The 18,715-nt window shown below is 35.3% G+C and overlaps 2 protein-coding genes across 2 annotated transcripts; one reads left to right on the plus strand and one right to left on the minus strand.

Annotated features, from left to right (window-relative positions):
* The first annotated feature begins 800 nt into the window (after positions 1–800).
* LOC127843159 (uncharacterized) lies at positions 801–5,533 on the plus strand. The gene is made up of 6 exons (XM_052373013.1): positions 801–935; positions 3,256–3,495; positions 3,900–4,058; positions 4,251–4,409; positions 4,597–4,974; positions 5,218–5,533. Exons 2-6 carry the CDS (start codon positions 3,330–3,332, stop codon positions 5,361–5,363), a joined length of 1,008 nt encoding a protein of 335 aa, XP_052228973.1. The 5' UTR covers positions 801–935; positions 3,256–3,329; the 3' UTR covers positions 5,364–5,533.
* A 3,326-nt stretch (positions 5,534–8,859) lies between these two features.
* LOC127842537 (leukocyte elastase inhibitor-like) lies at positions 8,860–10,991 on the minus strand. The gene has a single exon (XM_052372073.1). The coding sequence runs from the start codon at positions 10,771–10,773 to the stop codon at positions 9,637–9,639; it is 1,137 nt and encodes a 378-aa protein (XP_052228033.1). The 5' UTR covers positions 10,774–10,991; the 3' UTR covers positions 8,860–9,636.
* Between the last annotated feature and the right edge of the window lie 7,724 nt (positions 10,992–18,715).

Genomic DNA, 18,715 nt, shown 5'->3' on the forward strand with positions numbered 1-18,715 from the left:
TGAAAACATATATATATATATATATATATATATATATATATATATATATATATATATATATATATATATATATATATATATATATAATAAAAGTAAAAACACGTGTCTGGGATTTTAAATATATATTGATTTAGCCAACGCGTTTCGCATAGCTCATCGGGGCATAATACAATATAGTCATTATGTGAACATTCATCTAAATGTTTACTTAAAGGCATATGTCTTGTTGAGGGGTCTCGCATTTGTTGTTCATGGACAGATCGCCTATTTTTAAGTTTATCGCCAGTTTGACTTAGAAATAGGCGATCTGTCCATGAACAACAAATGCGAGACCCCTCAACAAGACAGATGCCTTTAAGTAAACATTTAGATGAATGTTCACATAATGAACCAAAATTTAAAATATTTCCATTTTATAAGCTATTTTCGAACAATATTTCAGCTAGGTTAGCAAAAGAACAACATTTTATACATGTATTTAAACCCAAATTAAATTTCATTTAATATTTATTGACGTTATGTCGTCATAATTGATATGACGTTATCTCCATGACATTTTGACGTTGTAATATATTGTATTATGCCCCGATGAGCTATGCGAAACGCGTTGGCTAAATCAATATATATTTAAAATCCCAGACACGTGTTTTTACTTTTATTATATAATATTCACAATCTGGATTATTACATTTTACTTATATAACTATATATATATATATATATATATATATATATATATATATATATATATATATATATATATATATATATATATTTATTTATTTAATAGTATAGTACAATATTTTTTGTCATGTGGAACCAACAATTATGACATGATTGCTGATGTGTTACTGTACATAATTCAGGCCCTGAAACTTTACCTGCCACCGGAACCAGCCACCCCTCAAGTGGAGACTTTGAAGAAATACTGCCTTGTATGTTTGCAATTATGTTTATAAGTATAAAGGCAATGCTTTTGCGAAATAATACATAGTTGTAACGTCGAAAAGTAAACTTAATAATGGCAATTACCGTAAAGTAAACTACTGTGAATAAGTTAGCCCGAGAACACAAGGGATAGCTTTAATCCTTCAGTAGTTTGGCAACAGGTGGTCGTTGTTACACATGCCATCATTATTGTTTCCGTGGTAATTATTTAATACTGAAAGATGTATCAAATTGAAAAATATAAAATAGGTTAATCTTTTTATATAGATGTGCAGTACTCAAGAATTTGAACTTACATATTTTTAGAATTTCCCTTTTTGTATTTAAATTTGCGGTCTAAAACTAAACACTTATTTCCTTCTGTAGTGTTCTCTTATTTGCACGTGCTCCACAACATTTTCTGTTGCAACTATTGATTACTTTTTATCAAAAATGTATTTAAGTGTATTTCACCTCACCTCCTACGGTGATCCTACGAAAATGACCTAATCCGATTGACTAAGAGCGCCCAAGTGCCCATGTTGTAATTCCCATACACCCCGAGTAATCGAGTAGTCGGTTGAGATATAATCGTTAGTAACGGATGGTGTATGAGATATACACCCTACGTACTTTCATACCATACTAGAGCTTGGCTCTCGTAAGGTATGAAATTACCGAGGTGTATATAGCCCATACACCATCAGTTACTAATAGTATAACTAATCAAAGCGCTGAAGGCACTGAATTTGTACGCTATTGCATAATCTTAGACGCGACTCAGTTTTGAAAATTATGTTACAGCTCTTTGTATCGCACGTTTGAACTGAACAAAACCCATTCAAATTTATAAAGAGTGTGTCTTAAAGCACGGGTCGAATTGTGGGTGCACTGTTTATCCTAATAGTTATGTTATAGAGATAACTTAGACAAAATAACGTCTCTTTTTCTTTCGCAATTGGTTCCTGCAATGGCAACCATCTTTAGAATGTTGGTTTCCTTGCTGGAGAATAACTAGCCTAGAATCATGTACATGTTGTGTTATGTGTATCTAATATTTTAATTATTTTCTTTAAATTATTGAGGAACAATTTTGCCGACATGACAAATTACATAACGTAGAAAGATGAGCCTCCTCTGTACGTTACTAATGGCGTTATTTTGGTCCGTTATGACTCTTTAAGAAAAAACCTATAAAGTCATGGATAACGACATTTATTTCATTGCTGAACACTTTTTCTCACGCATAGACTCGCATAATCCCAACTGGATCGATTCCCCAATGCATCCGTATCAGCGCAATCTTATCAATTACTGCATACTTACTTCTTTTCTCGTCGCTATTCAATGCCAGATTATCCCGTATATTCCGTTTTAAATGGTAAACTCAAGAATTTCATAAACATAAACATTCGCCTTTTTTCTAAAGTAGCAAATGAATTTTTCGCATATGTGACAATTAAAAGATGTGATGAAATAATGTCCAATCAAGACGGGGTTTTCCAACTGAACACACGTATGTCGCCTGACTTGCTGTTCAATAAATACACCAACACATTTCACGTGACGTTGTACACGTCTTCAAAGTTTTTGCGCGCTTTTTACAGAGACAAAGAAATCGCAAAAATACACGAAGCACTGTTTATTTGAAGCTACAATTTGTTTACGTGGCGTTTACAATAAAATTTAGAAGTGTGTTTCGGATTACAAATTTATTTATGCCAATTTGAGAATTCGACAAAACAATTTAGTGGTATGTAATGAATTCAACTTTAAGTTATTAAAATTCTTTACGTCAAATATATGCTTTAACTGTATTTTGCATGTAATGCGCAATTTCCTCGAGAAGAGCAAATGTGGGATAAATTTCTTGCTCAGAAAAATTCCAGTGGTCAGGGCGGGATTCGAACCAGGGTCCTCTCGTTTACTAAGCCATCGATCAACCATTACACCACTGTTCCGAGTTAATTGTCGTATGCATAATTTTACTGCAGCTAATGCAGGCCTACGAGTGCTGTCGCTCATGCAAAGCGTGCACTCTCATTGGCCAATATCGATTGTATACAACGACGCTCCGCCCAGCGTAGCTAAGCTCATACTGACTTGCAAAACTCGCTACATTATTTGTACCCTGTCGCGTCCAATTAATAATCCATAGTGTGTAACTGCCTTCATTTGTACCATACTAGTTAATTAAATGTGTGAATCGCAGTCATTTATTTGAAACATTTGCAAAACGGTCCCTTTGTGATAAGGTCCCTACGGCATTCGCCAAACGGTTCACGGTATCATGGTTACAGAGACTATGAATTTCTTTTTTTTGTGTAGATTTCGATGTTTGCGAACGCGGACAAAGTGGTTACTGCGACGCTGTTCACAAATGTCCGACTGGGCATACTTGCATGTTTATGAATAAGGACGGATTTGGTAAATGCTGCCGAAATATCTTGGATGTATGCGAACACGGGCAAAGCGGTTACTGTAGTGCCGGTTTCAAATGTCGGGTCGGACACACATGCATGTTCATAAATAAGGATGGGGTTGGTAGATGCTGTCGGGATACCAAGGGTACGTGAAATCGAAAGTAACAGTAAGATGTGCAAAATTGTAACAAATATTGAACGTGTTGTGCATACCAAGTACATATGTCATATATCTATGATTGAACGGTTGTATCCAGCCTGAAGGTCACGCTCACTAAATGTGTTGTTAAGAATTTTTATAATGAGCATGTTAACATATGTTTATTGTTAAAAAATGATCAAACCACGAATTAAAAAAAAGATGTTTTCAACATTTAACACATAACAATCATCTTCAAGCCACGATTGTTATTTATTCCCTAAATATGGTACTGGATTGTGACTTTCACATTTCAGTGGCGATTCTGGGACTCGTGCATACGTAAATGCAAACTATGTTATCCATAGGTTCAATAATTAACCCGCCCAATTGTATTTTATTTGTGTTAGCTGGACTAGACTCTGACAACGTACGTGCAAATCAACCGTCAAAAACGGTAGAACCTCTCATTAACGACCAAGCCGCTGCACATACTGGTGACCTTGATGATATTGTTAAGAATCGAATTGCTATTGAACAAGTAGATGTGCCGGGGAAATCGCAAAATGGTGAGAATGGTACACATTCAGACTTTAATTTTGAAACAGCTCTTACACCTACACCAAGAACATTATCACGCGATAAGTTATTGTTAGAAAAAAACAGGATTTGAATTGTCCATTTAAACAATAATTTGATGAAGTATATTTTCATTCGGTGAACTAATAAATCCTCCCATTTTTTATTTTCTTTGTAATCAGATGGCATAGGCTTTGACAACGTGGTTGGAAATCAACCTCCAACAACGGTAGTACCTCTCATAAACAACCATGGCGCTCCAATTATTGGTGACCTTGAGGATTTTGTGAACAGACGCATTGACATTGAACAAGTAGATGCCCGAGAGAATGTACCAAGTGGTGAGGATCACAATTGATCGTAAAACATTTCTAAATACTACACCAAGAAAATAAGAGAGCGATGAGTTATTTATAGAAAAAGCTAGAATTTGCATTTTCCATTTAAGCAATATTTTGAATTATTTATTATATATTTTTCGTGAGTGTATTTATTAGCCCGTCCGTTTTTTATTCTCTTTGCAATCAGCTGATCTAGACTCTGACAACGAGGATGCATATCAACCACCAAACACGGTAGTACCACTCATTAACGACCAGGGCGCTCCAATTATCGGTTACCTTGCGGATGTTGAAAAGAAACGCCTTGACATCGAACAAGTAGATGCCCGAGAGAATGTAGAAAGTGGTGGGGATGAGGGAAATTCTTATCTTGAAACAGTTCCCAATACTACACCAGAAGCAAACCCTGATTTTGACCTAGATGCATTTATGAAGGGACAACTTAATATGAAGCAAGAAACTGACGTTGACAATGTACCAAGTGGCGAGGAAGAGGAAGACCTACCTGAAGATCCAGAAAAGAAAAAGAATGACTATGATGATCAAATCGAAGAAGAAGACGATGGTAAGACCTTTTGACTTTAAACTACTGAAACAGGTAGCTTCGAAATACACCTAATTAAAATAAACTTATCAGTATGTGGTTGCAGCACATAACATAAGGATGAAATAACACTAAGTGAATAAATTTGCTATATACCGGTAACCGAATGAGACCTTATATATTAAACACTCGCCTTTCTTTTCGTCGATCTACTGTCCTTCCTTCCGTCCTTCTATCTAAGATAATGTCCTGCATACACTTCAGGCTGGGGCTGTCGCGTTGGTGACTCATTAATGAAGAAGCATCGGTCACTGATAGAGTGCAAGAAAGACGCGGACTGTCCGAAGGTCACGCACCCGGGTGTCGCTTATTGCCATTACAACGTGTGTTGTCAGCGCACTCGACCTTGAATTGATTGTGATGGTTTATTGTGACCATGTGTATTATCGAATCGTTTACATGACTTAATGCTCGAAATGTGATGCTTGCTATATGAAGTCAACATATGGACAATGATCATTTCGATTTGTTCTCTATTGATAAAATAGTGTGCACGATGTGTATTATATTAAATAAAACGCCATTGCATTAGGTTTGTTGTCTCTTTCGAATAGCTTGTATAGTGATTTTTAAGCCATGCCTTTTTTGTTCTTATTCTAGTTATTAGGTCATATTATCTTTATACACGTATATGTTGTAATTGGTACAAAGAGAAAGCAGGTCTTGTTTCAGAGATAGGTTTAATCACTACTCCAAATAAGGTTATCATATATATTTACACGACGTTATTATGTACTAAGGTCTACACCGAATATATTTTTGTATGCCAGTCTCCTCTTTACTGGTCTCAGAAAGGAGTCTCAAATCCTTCACAGCTGTTTAGTCCTTACATTCAAACGCAACGCACACTAGTATACAATCATTTTGTTTATATTTAATTCAGTTTTCATAAATTGACATGAACAAATTGGAATCGAAGTGTTCATCTTCCCCGTGTAGTGGTTTCAAAAAATACATTCTTTAGTGTATGCGAGTTGTCCTAAACAAGCTTTACTATGCGTTGTAATACTTTCAGTGTTATTTTACTAGTTTTAAGTCAGCGCCGGAGACGTTAGACCTGCGTATCGAAAACAAATATCGATTTAGAGATGGAAGTTAAACAGATAGCCACCCGATTCACTGCCTTAAATATCATTTCTCATCTGAGATAACCAACGGTAGAGACAATCAGAATCGCGAAACAAGCCTGTCAGTGAATTAGTCTATTAAGCACGTTATAGAGGTGTTGTGCAATCAGAGAATCAGCTGCGATATACAGGAATAATTTATTTGAACCGCGCTTTGAAAAACGGGTCTAAATGAATGACGTCCGTACAGGCTAAGCATAGACGAAATTTTCCGCCTTGAGTCTATAAGAGACTTCCTGTAAACGAAAAATTCAATAAAGCGGAAATTGTCGCTCATATTGAGCCGGTGCGGACTGCACGACACTACGCACATGCATTAAGTCCCGTTTTCTCAGAGCGCGACTCATTGATTTTATGCATGTTTTTTCTAAGCTATATTTTCGTGTGCTGAATATAATGATGAATATATAATTAATGAAATAGATTTACCTCACTCGTACTTACCCATCGTTTTACCGTCAATATCAGTGTTTTATTAATTAACTTTATACTATCAGACGAGAATGTGTTCAATTTGTTCGCCCCATACAAGTTGAGACTTGCTAACAACTTTAAACATGTTCAAGCTACAATGAGCGCTGAAAGCAAAACTAATTCGCACTCATGGAAGATTTACATATTACAAATGCAATTCCTAATGGCAATAAGTAAGTTTTCAATCCTTATTGTCTTTCTGAGTTGTATTAAAAACAACGGTAGTGGATCCAGTGTGGCTGGAATGTTTTTCAGGTCAATTTTGCATAATTTTGCGACCTGTCAAATTGTGTTCCTGCATCATGTAATGTCTAGAAAGCATCTTTCGTCATATAATAAGTTTAAATGCTATTGTTCCTATGCTGTATCAGTAATATCGCCTTCATATTACAATATTAATGATATAATCATTATTCTTCTGAAATTAAATGCATGGAACATTTGTTTCCTTTTGCAACAATATTAAATTTTCGTTTTAAATTAACAAGATATCTGCTTAAGTTATTTTTGGTGTACATAACATTTTCAAAGCATTTTGCATGGGAATATAAACTGGGAAAAGTTGTATAGAACAGAAATTTTGCTATTTTTTAAAACTTCATACTTCATTTAATAGCAAAACCTGTAATTCGAAAGTGAAATTCAAGCTTTTCTTGCTAAATAATATCATAAAGTTATTTAATAAAATTGACATTAATTAGTTGAATTCATATTGGCTTTGTTGTTGAGCTTAAGACAGCCGTATTGCCCTTTGGACTGCGGCCTTTGGCCAATACGGCTGTCTTCATCTCAATAACAAAGCCAATATGAATTTAACAAATTAATAGCATAATAATATTGCTTGCAAGCCCAAACTACGTTAACAGCTTAATGCGATCTAGCAATGACACATTCTCAGCTGTCAAAGATTGAATCAGAATGACCACCAGATGTCAAAACTGAGCAGACGCTAGATATGATGTCTCCAATATATTGACTAAAACTTGCCGAGGGGAACGAACAATATATCGCTCATCAAAAAATGATACACTTTCGCATGGGATCTTAAAGAGGCCTTTTCACAGATTTTAGCATTTATTGAAGTTTGTCATTAAATAATTTAAATTGATAAATGTAAACATTGGATCTAAAAAGCTTCAGTAAAAAAAACAAGAAAAAAAAATAAAGAAAGAAAAACAAGTCACCCTCAACCGAACTCGAACCACTGACACCTTGAGTAAATGTCAATCGCAGATACCACTAGGCTATCGGCGCTTATAGAATGTGTGATGAATATTATACTATATATAAGCAATGTTCGTAGTATTACAAAATTTAACAACAACAAAACTCTCCAAATTATTCAATCGTTTCGCGTTGCAACGCTTTATAATTTTCAGGTTTTTAAATCGTCAAAACATGCATAATATGGATATTTTAGAACATGGTAAATGTTCAGTATTACTGTTTCCTCACAAATATCATAACTATAACGAAAATTTGCGAATCTGAAACATTTTTTTTCAATTTAGTCAATTTACCGAAACGTGAAAAGGCCCCTTTAACGATTGTTTCTTCATATTAAAGTATTTTAAAGCATTTTCTTATATTATTTGAATATTACAATAGTCTGTTGTTGGTGAACAACATCAACAAATAACGTGGTTAGGAAATGCTAGACACATTTAAATGTTAATCGGTAATTAAACAACAAAGTTTGAGTTCGGGTGCCTTTCAGTTGATCCCATTCGAATAATAACTCACTTTCACAGTACTCCACGAATTTGTTGTTTTACTTACAAGCATTCATAGTGTACTATGAATTCACTTAATAACTTAATGGTTCGCCAGCTTCTTAACGATACATGTGCAGTATTCATAATTCACCATTAGCTTACTATGTTGAGACAAAATGTAGCCAAGCTAGAGCATAACAATTATGAAGTAAAGATCATATGCTGGAACTGGTCATAAGAAAACTTAAGAAGATATAGATTTTGCTAGCCCAGCATTTAAAGACAAACATGTCTTCTTTTGAAAATGGAAATAAAAATATTCGTCATACAAATACTAACAAAATTCAATTCGTTTGCATGCAGGAAAACGCAGAAAACAGGGTTTAGGTAGTTAAATTTCGAAAAAAAAGCCGGGTACCATAATAAAACGCACGTCAAAGATTAATGTCCGATTGCGGTAACTGAGGAAATGCATCCCACTAGTGCACTAGATTCACATATAAGATAAAAGGAATATCTACAAAGACATGTTTGCAATTGCTATATGATTTTATTCCAGTAGAGAAAATTAACTATTAAGAACTATACAATACTTTCGACCACGTAGGGAAACGAACTGATTTAGTGCAAATTAACAACCATAAGTGAACAGTAACTTTTCATATGAATCAAAGCATTAGCTGATGACCCTTAGTTTGAACATGACACATTTGGAAACGTATACACAGCACAGTTATTATGTCATGCTTTAGATGACACACGGAAACAACGCTCTTTACATGCTGTCATTAATTATATTTGTGTTATTTCCACAATGTGATACATAATCATCAACTGCAAACACAAATGCGATCGATATCAGCAAATGCAATTATTGGAAAATATATGTAATTATAAATTATTTAGGCGGTTAATAACGCAAGTACAAAGCAGTAAGTTCGAAAATATAGTTTAAGCATGAAGAAAATTATAGAAGATATGACGTAAATTATGTATACCCAAAACGAAAAATTTTGCTTAGTTTAAATACGTACAATTATTGAACATCTGAATAAATTTGGATGATATTTAAGTTTGTTATAGTTTATACATGAATCTACCGATAGTATTTGGTCAATTTATAACAGTATAGTGTTTTTACAATAACAGGAATTAAATATGTGCGTTCCTCTCAAGAGTTACAGCTTCCGCAAGGAAAGTTGTTAACGAACGTTTCACTTTTTTTAGAATGACGTTAAAATAAAAAAAAGCCAGTATAAGTACATGTAGGCCTAATCCATGATATTGTTTAATAACGCGCGCTGTAACTACGGTGTGCTGAAGCGACCAATGAACAAGACGGCCGAGCTGGCAACATCGGTGATGAGGAACAAGAAAGGACGGTCGCAAATGAAGGTGACTTCATCAATCGGCATCATCATCATACGCGAAATCATCGCAGTCGCCGCTGCCGCCTCCGTTCCCTCTTCGTTAACGTCGACGAACGCCTTGTGTATGACGTCAGTGAACGCAACACCTTCAACGCTTGTCATCCCGCTCAAGTCGACGGCAGACGGATCAAATAAGTCGGTTATGCCGAGTTCTGGAAGAGTTCGGGAAAGATCAGTAGTTTCCGTAAATTTGAATTTCGGAAGGCCAAGGTCTACCTTCGCTTTCATTTCTGTACGAGCTCTCTCCATTAATTTCGAGAGATTTTCTGCGCTCAGATTCCGTTCGAGCTCCGGAAGTCCTTCTACTGAGTCGGGTCGGATAATTGTCATGGTAACAGTTCGGTGTTGATACGGTATTTCCACAGCGCTACATTTCAAAGCCTCATCTGACACATATCTCAAATCGAATTTTTTTCTCATCATATCAACTTTCATACTTTCCGTAGCCGTTTTATAGAAATCAAACGGTTGGGTGTTCGAAGCTTCAAATGGCTTATCCCACTTTCCCTTGAAGTAGACCGCATTTGCCAATACGAGATTTGTCGAAGCTGAAATAGTCCCCTCCTGGAGAAGATCCTGAATTTTATTGTTTGTCTGCTCTTCGACCCATTTGTTTATCGCAAGACGGCATTCTGTTGCTTTCGTCGCAAAATCCATAAGCTCGGTTCCAGACTTGTAGAGCTCGTCTGCATCTTTGGAGTACTTTTCCAAAACGTCTAGATCGAGCCTAGCGAACATCTTGTTTGCAATATCGACAATAACACCATCGTCACCGTCCCTGGATTGCTTCATCTGCGAGTTCATTTGACTAAACGCCGCGTGCCATTCCGCAGGGGTGTTTCCCGAGTACCCCAGAGCCTTTCCGATCTGATTTTCGGTATTCCCCCGAGCCCCTAGGCAGGCTAACATCAGCGCCGAGCCGACACTGTGTGGTGAAATTAGCACATTCCCTCCGCCAAGCGAAACCTTCTGGTACAAACTCCATGTGAACTGGGAACTCAAATCAGACGCCATGACTTTAAGTTATATTCTTGAAAAAATACAAAGCTCAACTGACAGCCAGACGTATCTGTCGCACTATATATTTATTCCGCCTGTTTGAACAGGCAATGTGCATCGACAAGTGTTATTTACAACTATAGACACATACTACTGTGACACGCTATGGTTAAATCATCTGACATATTTCACTTTATCTTTAGTTCACTGAGACGCCTAACATTGAGTGGGAGTTATTTATAGCCAGTGTAAAACCACACACGATACGAAGGTCGTAGCTTAAGAAATATAAACGTATATGGATTGCTGGTTCAAAACGCTGTGTAGATCAACCTAGCCGCTATCCCTTCTTTCGGTTACGCAATAATGATGTTGGAAAACAACATGTTTGCTGGTAATTTGGGTAAATGAGCAAATATGCGATGGACCGAGAACTTACTTTACGGCAAGACTTGAAATAATTGACACGATATATATATATAATTATTATCCGGTTAAATTATTTGTTCAAGCAGGTATGTACATTTGTCGGCCGCATTTAATAAAATATTTATATTCTTCTTATTCACTCAACTTTACTGTACGTGAATAACATAATAAATATTCGTTAATGATGCGTGTTGATGCGAAAGCGCTTCCATTTTTCAATTACCATAAAAATGGAACGTATGTGGATACGGATGCATTGAAATGGAATCTCCGTGCAGAGATTTGACTGGCTAGTATCCAATCCTTGTTGCAATATACAACCTTATTGTTTAATTTTTCTATTTTTATTTCAGTTTACACTTTTAACCGAAAACAATTTCTATATCTACCGGTTGTTAAATTATGAAGCAAATAGAATGGAATTGCATAACATAAGAAGACGCCACAAACAAGAAATCACTGATAATATGGACTACTTAACTATCGGAGCAGGAGCTATAAATAAGCCGTATATGACCATAACGACTGTGTCAGAGGAGTAAGATGTAAAAGTGCTCACCCGCGACGATTATTAGACAGGGGTGTCGCACGTCTCTTCCGCGTGTGTCTGTCGCCGCCTTTGGATTAGGTTCACCGATGTTGTGTTTACATGTATTGCGCTATGGGCAGTTTGTAATATCGATGGTTTGTAATTTGCTAAGCCGACATCTGACCTTTCACTGATAAAAGCTCCCCTGGTGTTAGCATGAGTATAGTCCGTCAAAGTTGACCTGGTACACGTCAAGTTTAATTAGGTACGACTGAATCGATTTTAATCGATTCTAGTGCGGAAACTTAATTATTAATTGTAACGGTACTTAAATATATTCATGCATTAAGGTCATTACCAGGATGATATTGACGACCTGTAGTATGTGTCCTGAAACTTAATTGCTCTGTGAGAAATTAAACGTTTTAAAGAAGCAAGTACACAATTAGTATACCTTTACTATTTGAGGTTTATTTTCGCTTCAAAAATAAAAGTACAAAATATTAAAAATGTCATAAAAAAGGTTTGGAGGTCTTTTGGTATTTTGGACAGGGAAGCTCCTAACAAGACTAAAGGAATGCACAGGCTCGTCTGGAGCCACGCGGACCGCATATGTTATAAGACCCATTTTCACATGACGCGACCCATATGATATCTTTAGCCTGATCCAATCTTAATAATTCATATATTCGGTTATTTACAGCTGACACAATCTGACACGGGTTATTCAGACAGCAGGCGATAGCGAAAGTGGGCTATTTGTTTGTTATTCGTGTACGCCGCCCTACTGAAGTACTATCGAAAATCAAAAAAATTCCGCTGCTTTCATATGGGCAATAAATTCACAAAATTGCTGATTGTAATTTTTCAAAATTTTGCAATACGCGGCATTTTTCTTATCAGTGCGATATCACATTATAAGAGAAACTATTCAGTACAATCCTTCTGTCATATTCCGACATCATTGTATACCATAGATTTTAAGTTATATATATAAATTGTGTCTAATTATGTCCATTCAATATTTAAGTCTTATCTCATCATATAATGGTCACACTAAAACAACATGGAATTTGTCTTCAATTACATAAACATTGCGTTTTAAACAGAAGTTACAATATCTATAGTATCTATCTATATTCATATGACGGCCCTTTTCACTTTGTAGTTCGTTGCCTGAAATGTTTATATCACGTATCGTAACCCTTAAACAAAAAATGTCTCCCTCGGGATAAGCAGACGATTAATTGCATAAATCAGGTTATTTACGTTTATAGATCCCGATTTTAAAAAAAAATGGTCTTAGTGAACTGTGACTTAAGCATGGGGATTAAATACACGCGTATGCGCGAACGAAGTCATTAAACGAGGTCAGATCTGTGTTCGTTTGCTACAATACAGAAAATTAAAATTGTTTTATTTCAACCTTGTATGTAAACAGACACTGATAATGGTCAACACGCACAACTTATTTTTATGATCGATATTTTCTTGGGATAAAAATCGGTATTCGGTTGACCGCATCAAGTATCCGAATATTTTAAGGTCGCCGTGGTTTAATGATTAGGGTGTCGGCCTAGCGATCGGGAGGTCACGGGTTAGATCCCCACTGTCGGTGCGTTCCAAAGACCAAGCCATGGTTCTAACCCAAGAAAAGGACTCGAAAACGTTTCAATTCGCCTGAGGTTTTCGATGAAATCGAGCTAAAATAAATAGGTTTAAACTCAACTCATGTGTCTCCAAAAATTGTAAAAGTAAACTTCAAAAATACCATTAACATCACGACACTGTGAATACGTTATTTATCACTGTTAACACAATACATGTACTTAAAATAACACATGCATATGTTTCATGTATTTAAGTTATTTTGTTCATAAGACAAATATCCAAGTCGGAAAATACGTAATGTAATGGTCAAACTACGTTTAATCTCATGTTAAATTAAGTCGAAAGAGTGAAGCTTCGGTTGAAAGCGACAGGGTTTTGAAATTCTTTATGAACGAACTGCGTGTAATTCGTGCCAGCGTCCAGGCTTCGATGAAAAATACATCATATAATGTTACGGTTAGATATATACATCCGAATTACTATGATAAAGTAAAATGTTACTCGCATTCGTAATCGAAATGATTCATATTTATCTGTATTGAATGTTATCCGCTGTATTATGTAATGACTAATGTTTATTTCGTCCCTTAAGGTGTTCATTTGTTGATGTAAATTGTTTCGTTGCGAAGCCCACATTTTGTAATGGCGTCTCTATCAGATTGTTTTAAATATATTTTTCACTAGATTCACCCTGAACTAGGGGACAACGGCGTGATACAATCATCGACATGTCAGTGTCTAATGAGGAATTTCAATGTCATTATGTGGCTGCTGCTTTATTGTAAAATTGTGAATTTCCTGGGCGAGTTTAATAAAATATGATATTATATGACAACGAGCGTCAGATGTATGTGTATATCAGAGTTTATTTACAGGTCCTACCGGCGTCTTCACGAGGTCTTTGAGGTCCGACCTGGACGAGCGTCAGATCCTTTGTATCACATACTTTTAATTGAGCAAATTAAATAAATATTTACGCAAACATAATGATAAATCCCGAACGTTGTTAACATTTCGTGACGTCATTTGATGTTGCAACGTCATTTCAGCAAAATAACAAAATGCGATTGGTCATTCAAACGAAAACTAAGCCAATGAAAACGCTTAAAAAGTATTTTACACATGTGTAAGATAAAAATATTCTTAATACTTACATTACATGGGAAACAGGGTATGGCGTGTGATAATAAGTAGATATAAAGAATTAATTAGTTCTGTCTTCAAATAAGAAAAGTGTTGGTTTTATATTACTAGATAATACGATATCGAAGCACGAAGATAGTAAGAGACCTTTTCTCTTTACTTTCGTTCGAGACAATTTCTAAATTTTGTAATTGGTTATAAAAAGGTAATGAACTCCTACATTCACATCAAACAAATTATCAAGTATTATCTCCCGTTCCTTACACGTGAATAGAACAAATACTTACATGTTTAATAATGTCGTGACCATTGTTTAAGTATGTTTCGATTTCACACATTTTTCGATAACTGTTTTTGACATGCAGAGCTATACCTTAATACTTGTTCTGTATGACGACAGTAACGCATTGAATTTACTGTGCTTAACACGCAAGCTCTCAGTTTAACATTTCTATAGGTTATGCACTTACGCACACTTACGCACACTTACGCGCAACCACCACACACTCAAACAAAAGTGTCTTTTTACAACCTCATTGATTCTTCCTGGTGTGCACGACGATCTGATTGTTAATCGTAATGATGCTATGTCTCTAAAGCTTTATTTATCAAAGACGAGATGTTGTTGATGTTATTTTGGTTTCATTTTATTGTGGCTCAGAAAGTTACACTTTTGGGGTTCTAGCCCTATCCCAATATTGTAGTTAAAGGGGCCTTTTCACGTTTGGGTAAATTGACAAAATCGAAAAAAGTTGTTTCAGATTCGCAAATTTTCGTTATAGTTATTATATTTGTGAGGAAACAGTAATACTGAACATTTACCATGCTCTAAAATATCCATTATATGCATCTTTTGACGATTTAAAAACCCGAAAATTATAAAGCGTTGCAACGCGAAACGAATTAATAATTTGGAGTGTTCTGTTGTTGTCGTTATAGTTTGTGAAACTACGAGGATTGCGTATATTAAGTATACAATACATTTGTCAATGTATCCGGAAGGATGGCCGAGTGGTCTAAGTCATAGACGTTTTACTCCAGGGGTCAGTGGTTCGAGCCCTGCTGAGAGTTACCTTTTTTATTTTTTTATTTTATTCTTGATTTTTTACTGGAGCTGTTTTATATCCAATGTTAACATTTATCAATATAAAGCATTTAATGACATACTTCAAAACATGCCAAAATCTGTGAAAAGGCCCCTGTAAATGGTTATTTAAATAAGTTCGCTTTAATTAATATTAATTTCAATCACGATGCTCTGAGGTTAATTAACAATTAAATATTATGTACTTATTTTTGGGTCAAGTGTGAGTTTTGGAGCCTGCGTTTTAAACCCCGAATGCCTTACATTGACTGCGCGTATGCGCTGACTCCAATATATTTATTTTTATTTTTGTTATGTACGTCTTTAAATTGTCTCGTACATGTGTTGTGCGTCTAATTGTTTTGCAATGTGTGCATTTCCATGTAAAGAAAGGCCCGCATGGTATAATAAGGTTTTTTTCCTGCAGATACAGCTGTTGCCTTAACTTGTGTGTATTTCATTATGTTGTACCCTTTGGGTCAAAAGTACATACACGCCAACAGCGAAAAATAGATATGTTGTCACTGCGGTAATAACTTTATCACTGCGGTGATATATATTGTAACTGCGTTGATACTTTGTCTGACCCAAAGAGTTTGATAAGAGCATAATCAAGCGGACCAATGAAATAACGTAAACGGTAATCATTATCTTGATAATATTTGGACTACATTAATTGTGACAATAGTGGTTAAAAACTCCACAATAAGGTTAATTGGACTAGTGACAAAAACAAATGAAAAATCATATGAATAAACTTATCAACTATCCTTATTTATCCGTATTGATTTTATTTAAAACTATTATTCAATTTTTAATTATTTTCTTGAAAAAATCTCGGTTTGTTACGGGGAAAATGATTGATTGAAAACTGACCCAAACAAATAAATGTAACAGCAGGCATAAAAATATACCAACAGTCATAATTTGTCAGCGCTGTGACATAATTGTTACCGCAGTGACAAAAAAGATTTTTGTCAATTTTGTCACCGCGGTGAAATCTACTTTTAGCTGTTGGCGTATTTGTAATTTTGACCCAAATGCTACGGCATATCATCGCCAATTACTTGTGTTAATGTGGACATTTCTGCTCTAGTCTGTAGACTCTATCAAGCGCATATTATTCATACGGTGCATAGCGATGCTCAAAATAGAATATAATGTACATTTTTTTGTATAATTTGTAGAGAAAATGATGCATATTCTGATACAACACTAGATATGCATTATCGATGTGTGTCTATGATGCTATATCATCGTATCCGCTCGTCTCAAATCATTCAGCTCAAGCACTGCCGCTTCCCCCTTTTATAACCGTTTCGATCGGTTAAGGTAACACAAAAACTCAAAATCAACGCACATTTTGCAAAATAGTTCGTAAAATAAAGTAAACCCATACAAAGTCAGAGCTCCTTATAGCAATAGCCAAAATTATGGGTTATTTAACGACACACATACAAATTGCTCGTTTTAATTTTTGTGGCACAATATATTCCACTTTAATGTCCTGCAACGAAATCTATTCATACGACACGCAAACACTTTAATGGTACATGAATATGTGTTGAATATATTGTCACACAAAAATCATCTTAATTGTATCCTGTAAAATCTATGTTAACATAGAAATTTGAAATTGAATTTTCGGCTATTGCTATAAGAAACATTGTTTTTGTATGTGTTAACTTTATTTTTCGAAATATTACACGAAATATTCGTTGATATTAAGTGTGCATTGGTTTCTAAATATTTTGTTTAATTTGAGAGCTAACTTGAATCAAAAGTTCGTCATTTTTCATTTTCTTACCCTCAACTGATAATCTCTTCATTCCGATATCAAGCATGTATACTTTTTAAATATATGAGCCGCGTTTTAAGAAAACTGGGCATAATGCATGTGCATAGTATCGTCCCAGATTAGCCTGTGCAGCCGCACAGGCTAATCAGGGACGATACTTTCCACCTAAATTGGATTTTTGCTACGAGGAGACTTCATTTTAACGAAAAATGTCATAAAAGCGGAAAGTGTCGTCCCTGATTAGCCTGTATTCGGACTGAACAGGCTAATCTGGGACGACACTTTACGCAAATGCATTATGCCCAGTTTTCTCAAAACGCGACTCATATGATCACCAGTCACATTTAGTTTAAACCTATTTATTTTACCTCGATTGCATTGAAAGTCTCAGACTTAATGAAACGCTTTTGATTCCATTTGCTGGGCCTAGAACCAGTACTTGATATCTTTAGGGAAGATCTAAAGAACGCTTCGTCAGAGGGGATCGAACCCGTGACCTCCCGGTGTCTAAGCGGACACCATATCTAGTCCACCACGACGACAAGTCACATTTAATGCAAAACATTGGTCTCGTTACTTGGCCTTTTAATGCATACAGTCATCACAATATGCAAACTTTCTCTTTTATCCTAAAGCTTAATATATAGAAGGACGTCTCTGTGTCGGATAAACTTGTGCTTTTCATGCTTGACTAAAACATTCTGTGCTGTACTCGAGTTTGTAACTTAAGGAGTGATATTAAAATTGAATAGTGATATTTTGTCTGGTAACTCTACTTTTGCGTTAACTTCTTATGGGCTATTTTGAGAGTCCTTACTGGGAAATATCACAAAAATTTCAATATTACTACTAATTGCTAGATTCATTAAGTTAAAGCCGTTTCGGCAATTGTTTTTAACGCTTACTAATCCTATTTTAATTGTACCAGTTAACATTCAATCGATCATAATTTATAGGAAAAACGGAATATTTGGTTGGTTTCTTTTAGTACTTGAATTTGCAAGCCTACCTATATGAACTTGTCTTTAACTCATCGGTTCTTTTCATATCATGCATCATAAAGCTGTTCTTTTATCCAGTAAATCTACTTGTTAACTCAACATGTAGAGGTATCAGAAATATGGTTCAAGAACTCGAAATCAGAGTTCTAGTGTGTCGTTCTAAACTAACATGTCTTACCGTATATTGTAAAATAAGTTTAGAAATTAAATTATTATAACAAAAACTATCTGTTGAATCTAAAATATAACATATTGTTTTGATTAACTTTCTTGTAATATGCCATTTGCGTAAGAATTTTAATAAAGCAATAATGAGAAACATAATATATTTTGTTGCCAAGGGACGTAATTATATAAAAGGG

The sequence above is a fragment of the Dreissena polymorpha genome, chromosome 8, assembly GCF_020536995.1.
Source record: "Dreissena polymorpha isolate Duluth1 chromosome 8, UMN_Dpol_1.0, whole genome shotgun sequence".
NCBI lineage: Eukaryota > Metazoa > Mollusca > Bivalvia > Myida > Dreissenidae > Dreissena > Dreissena polymorpha.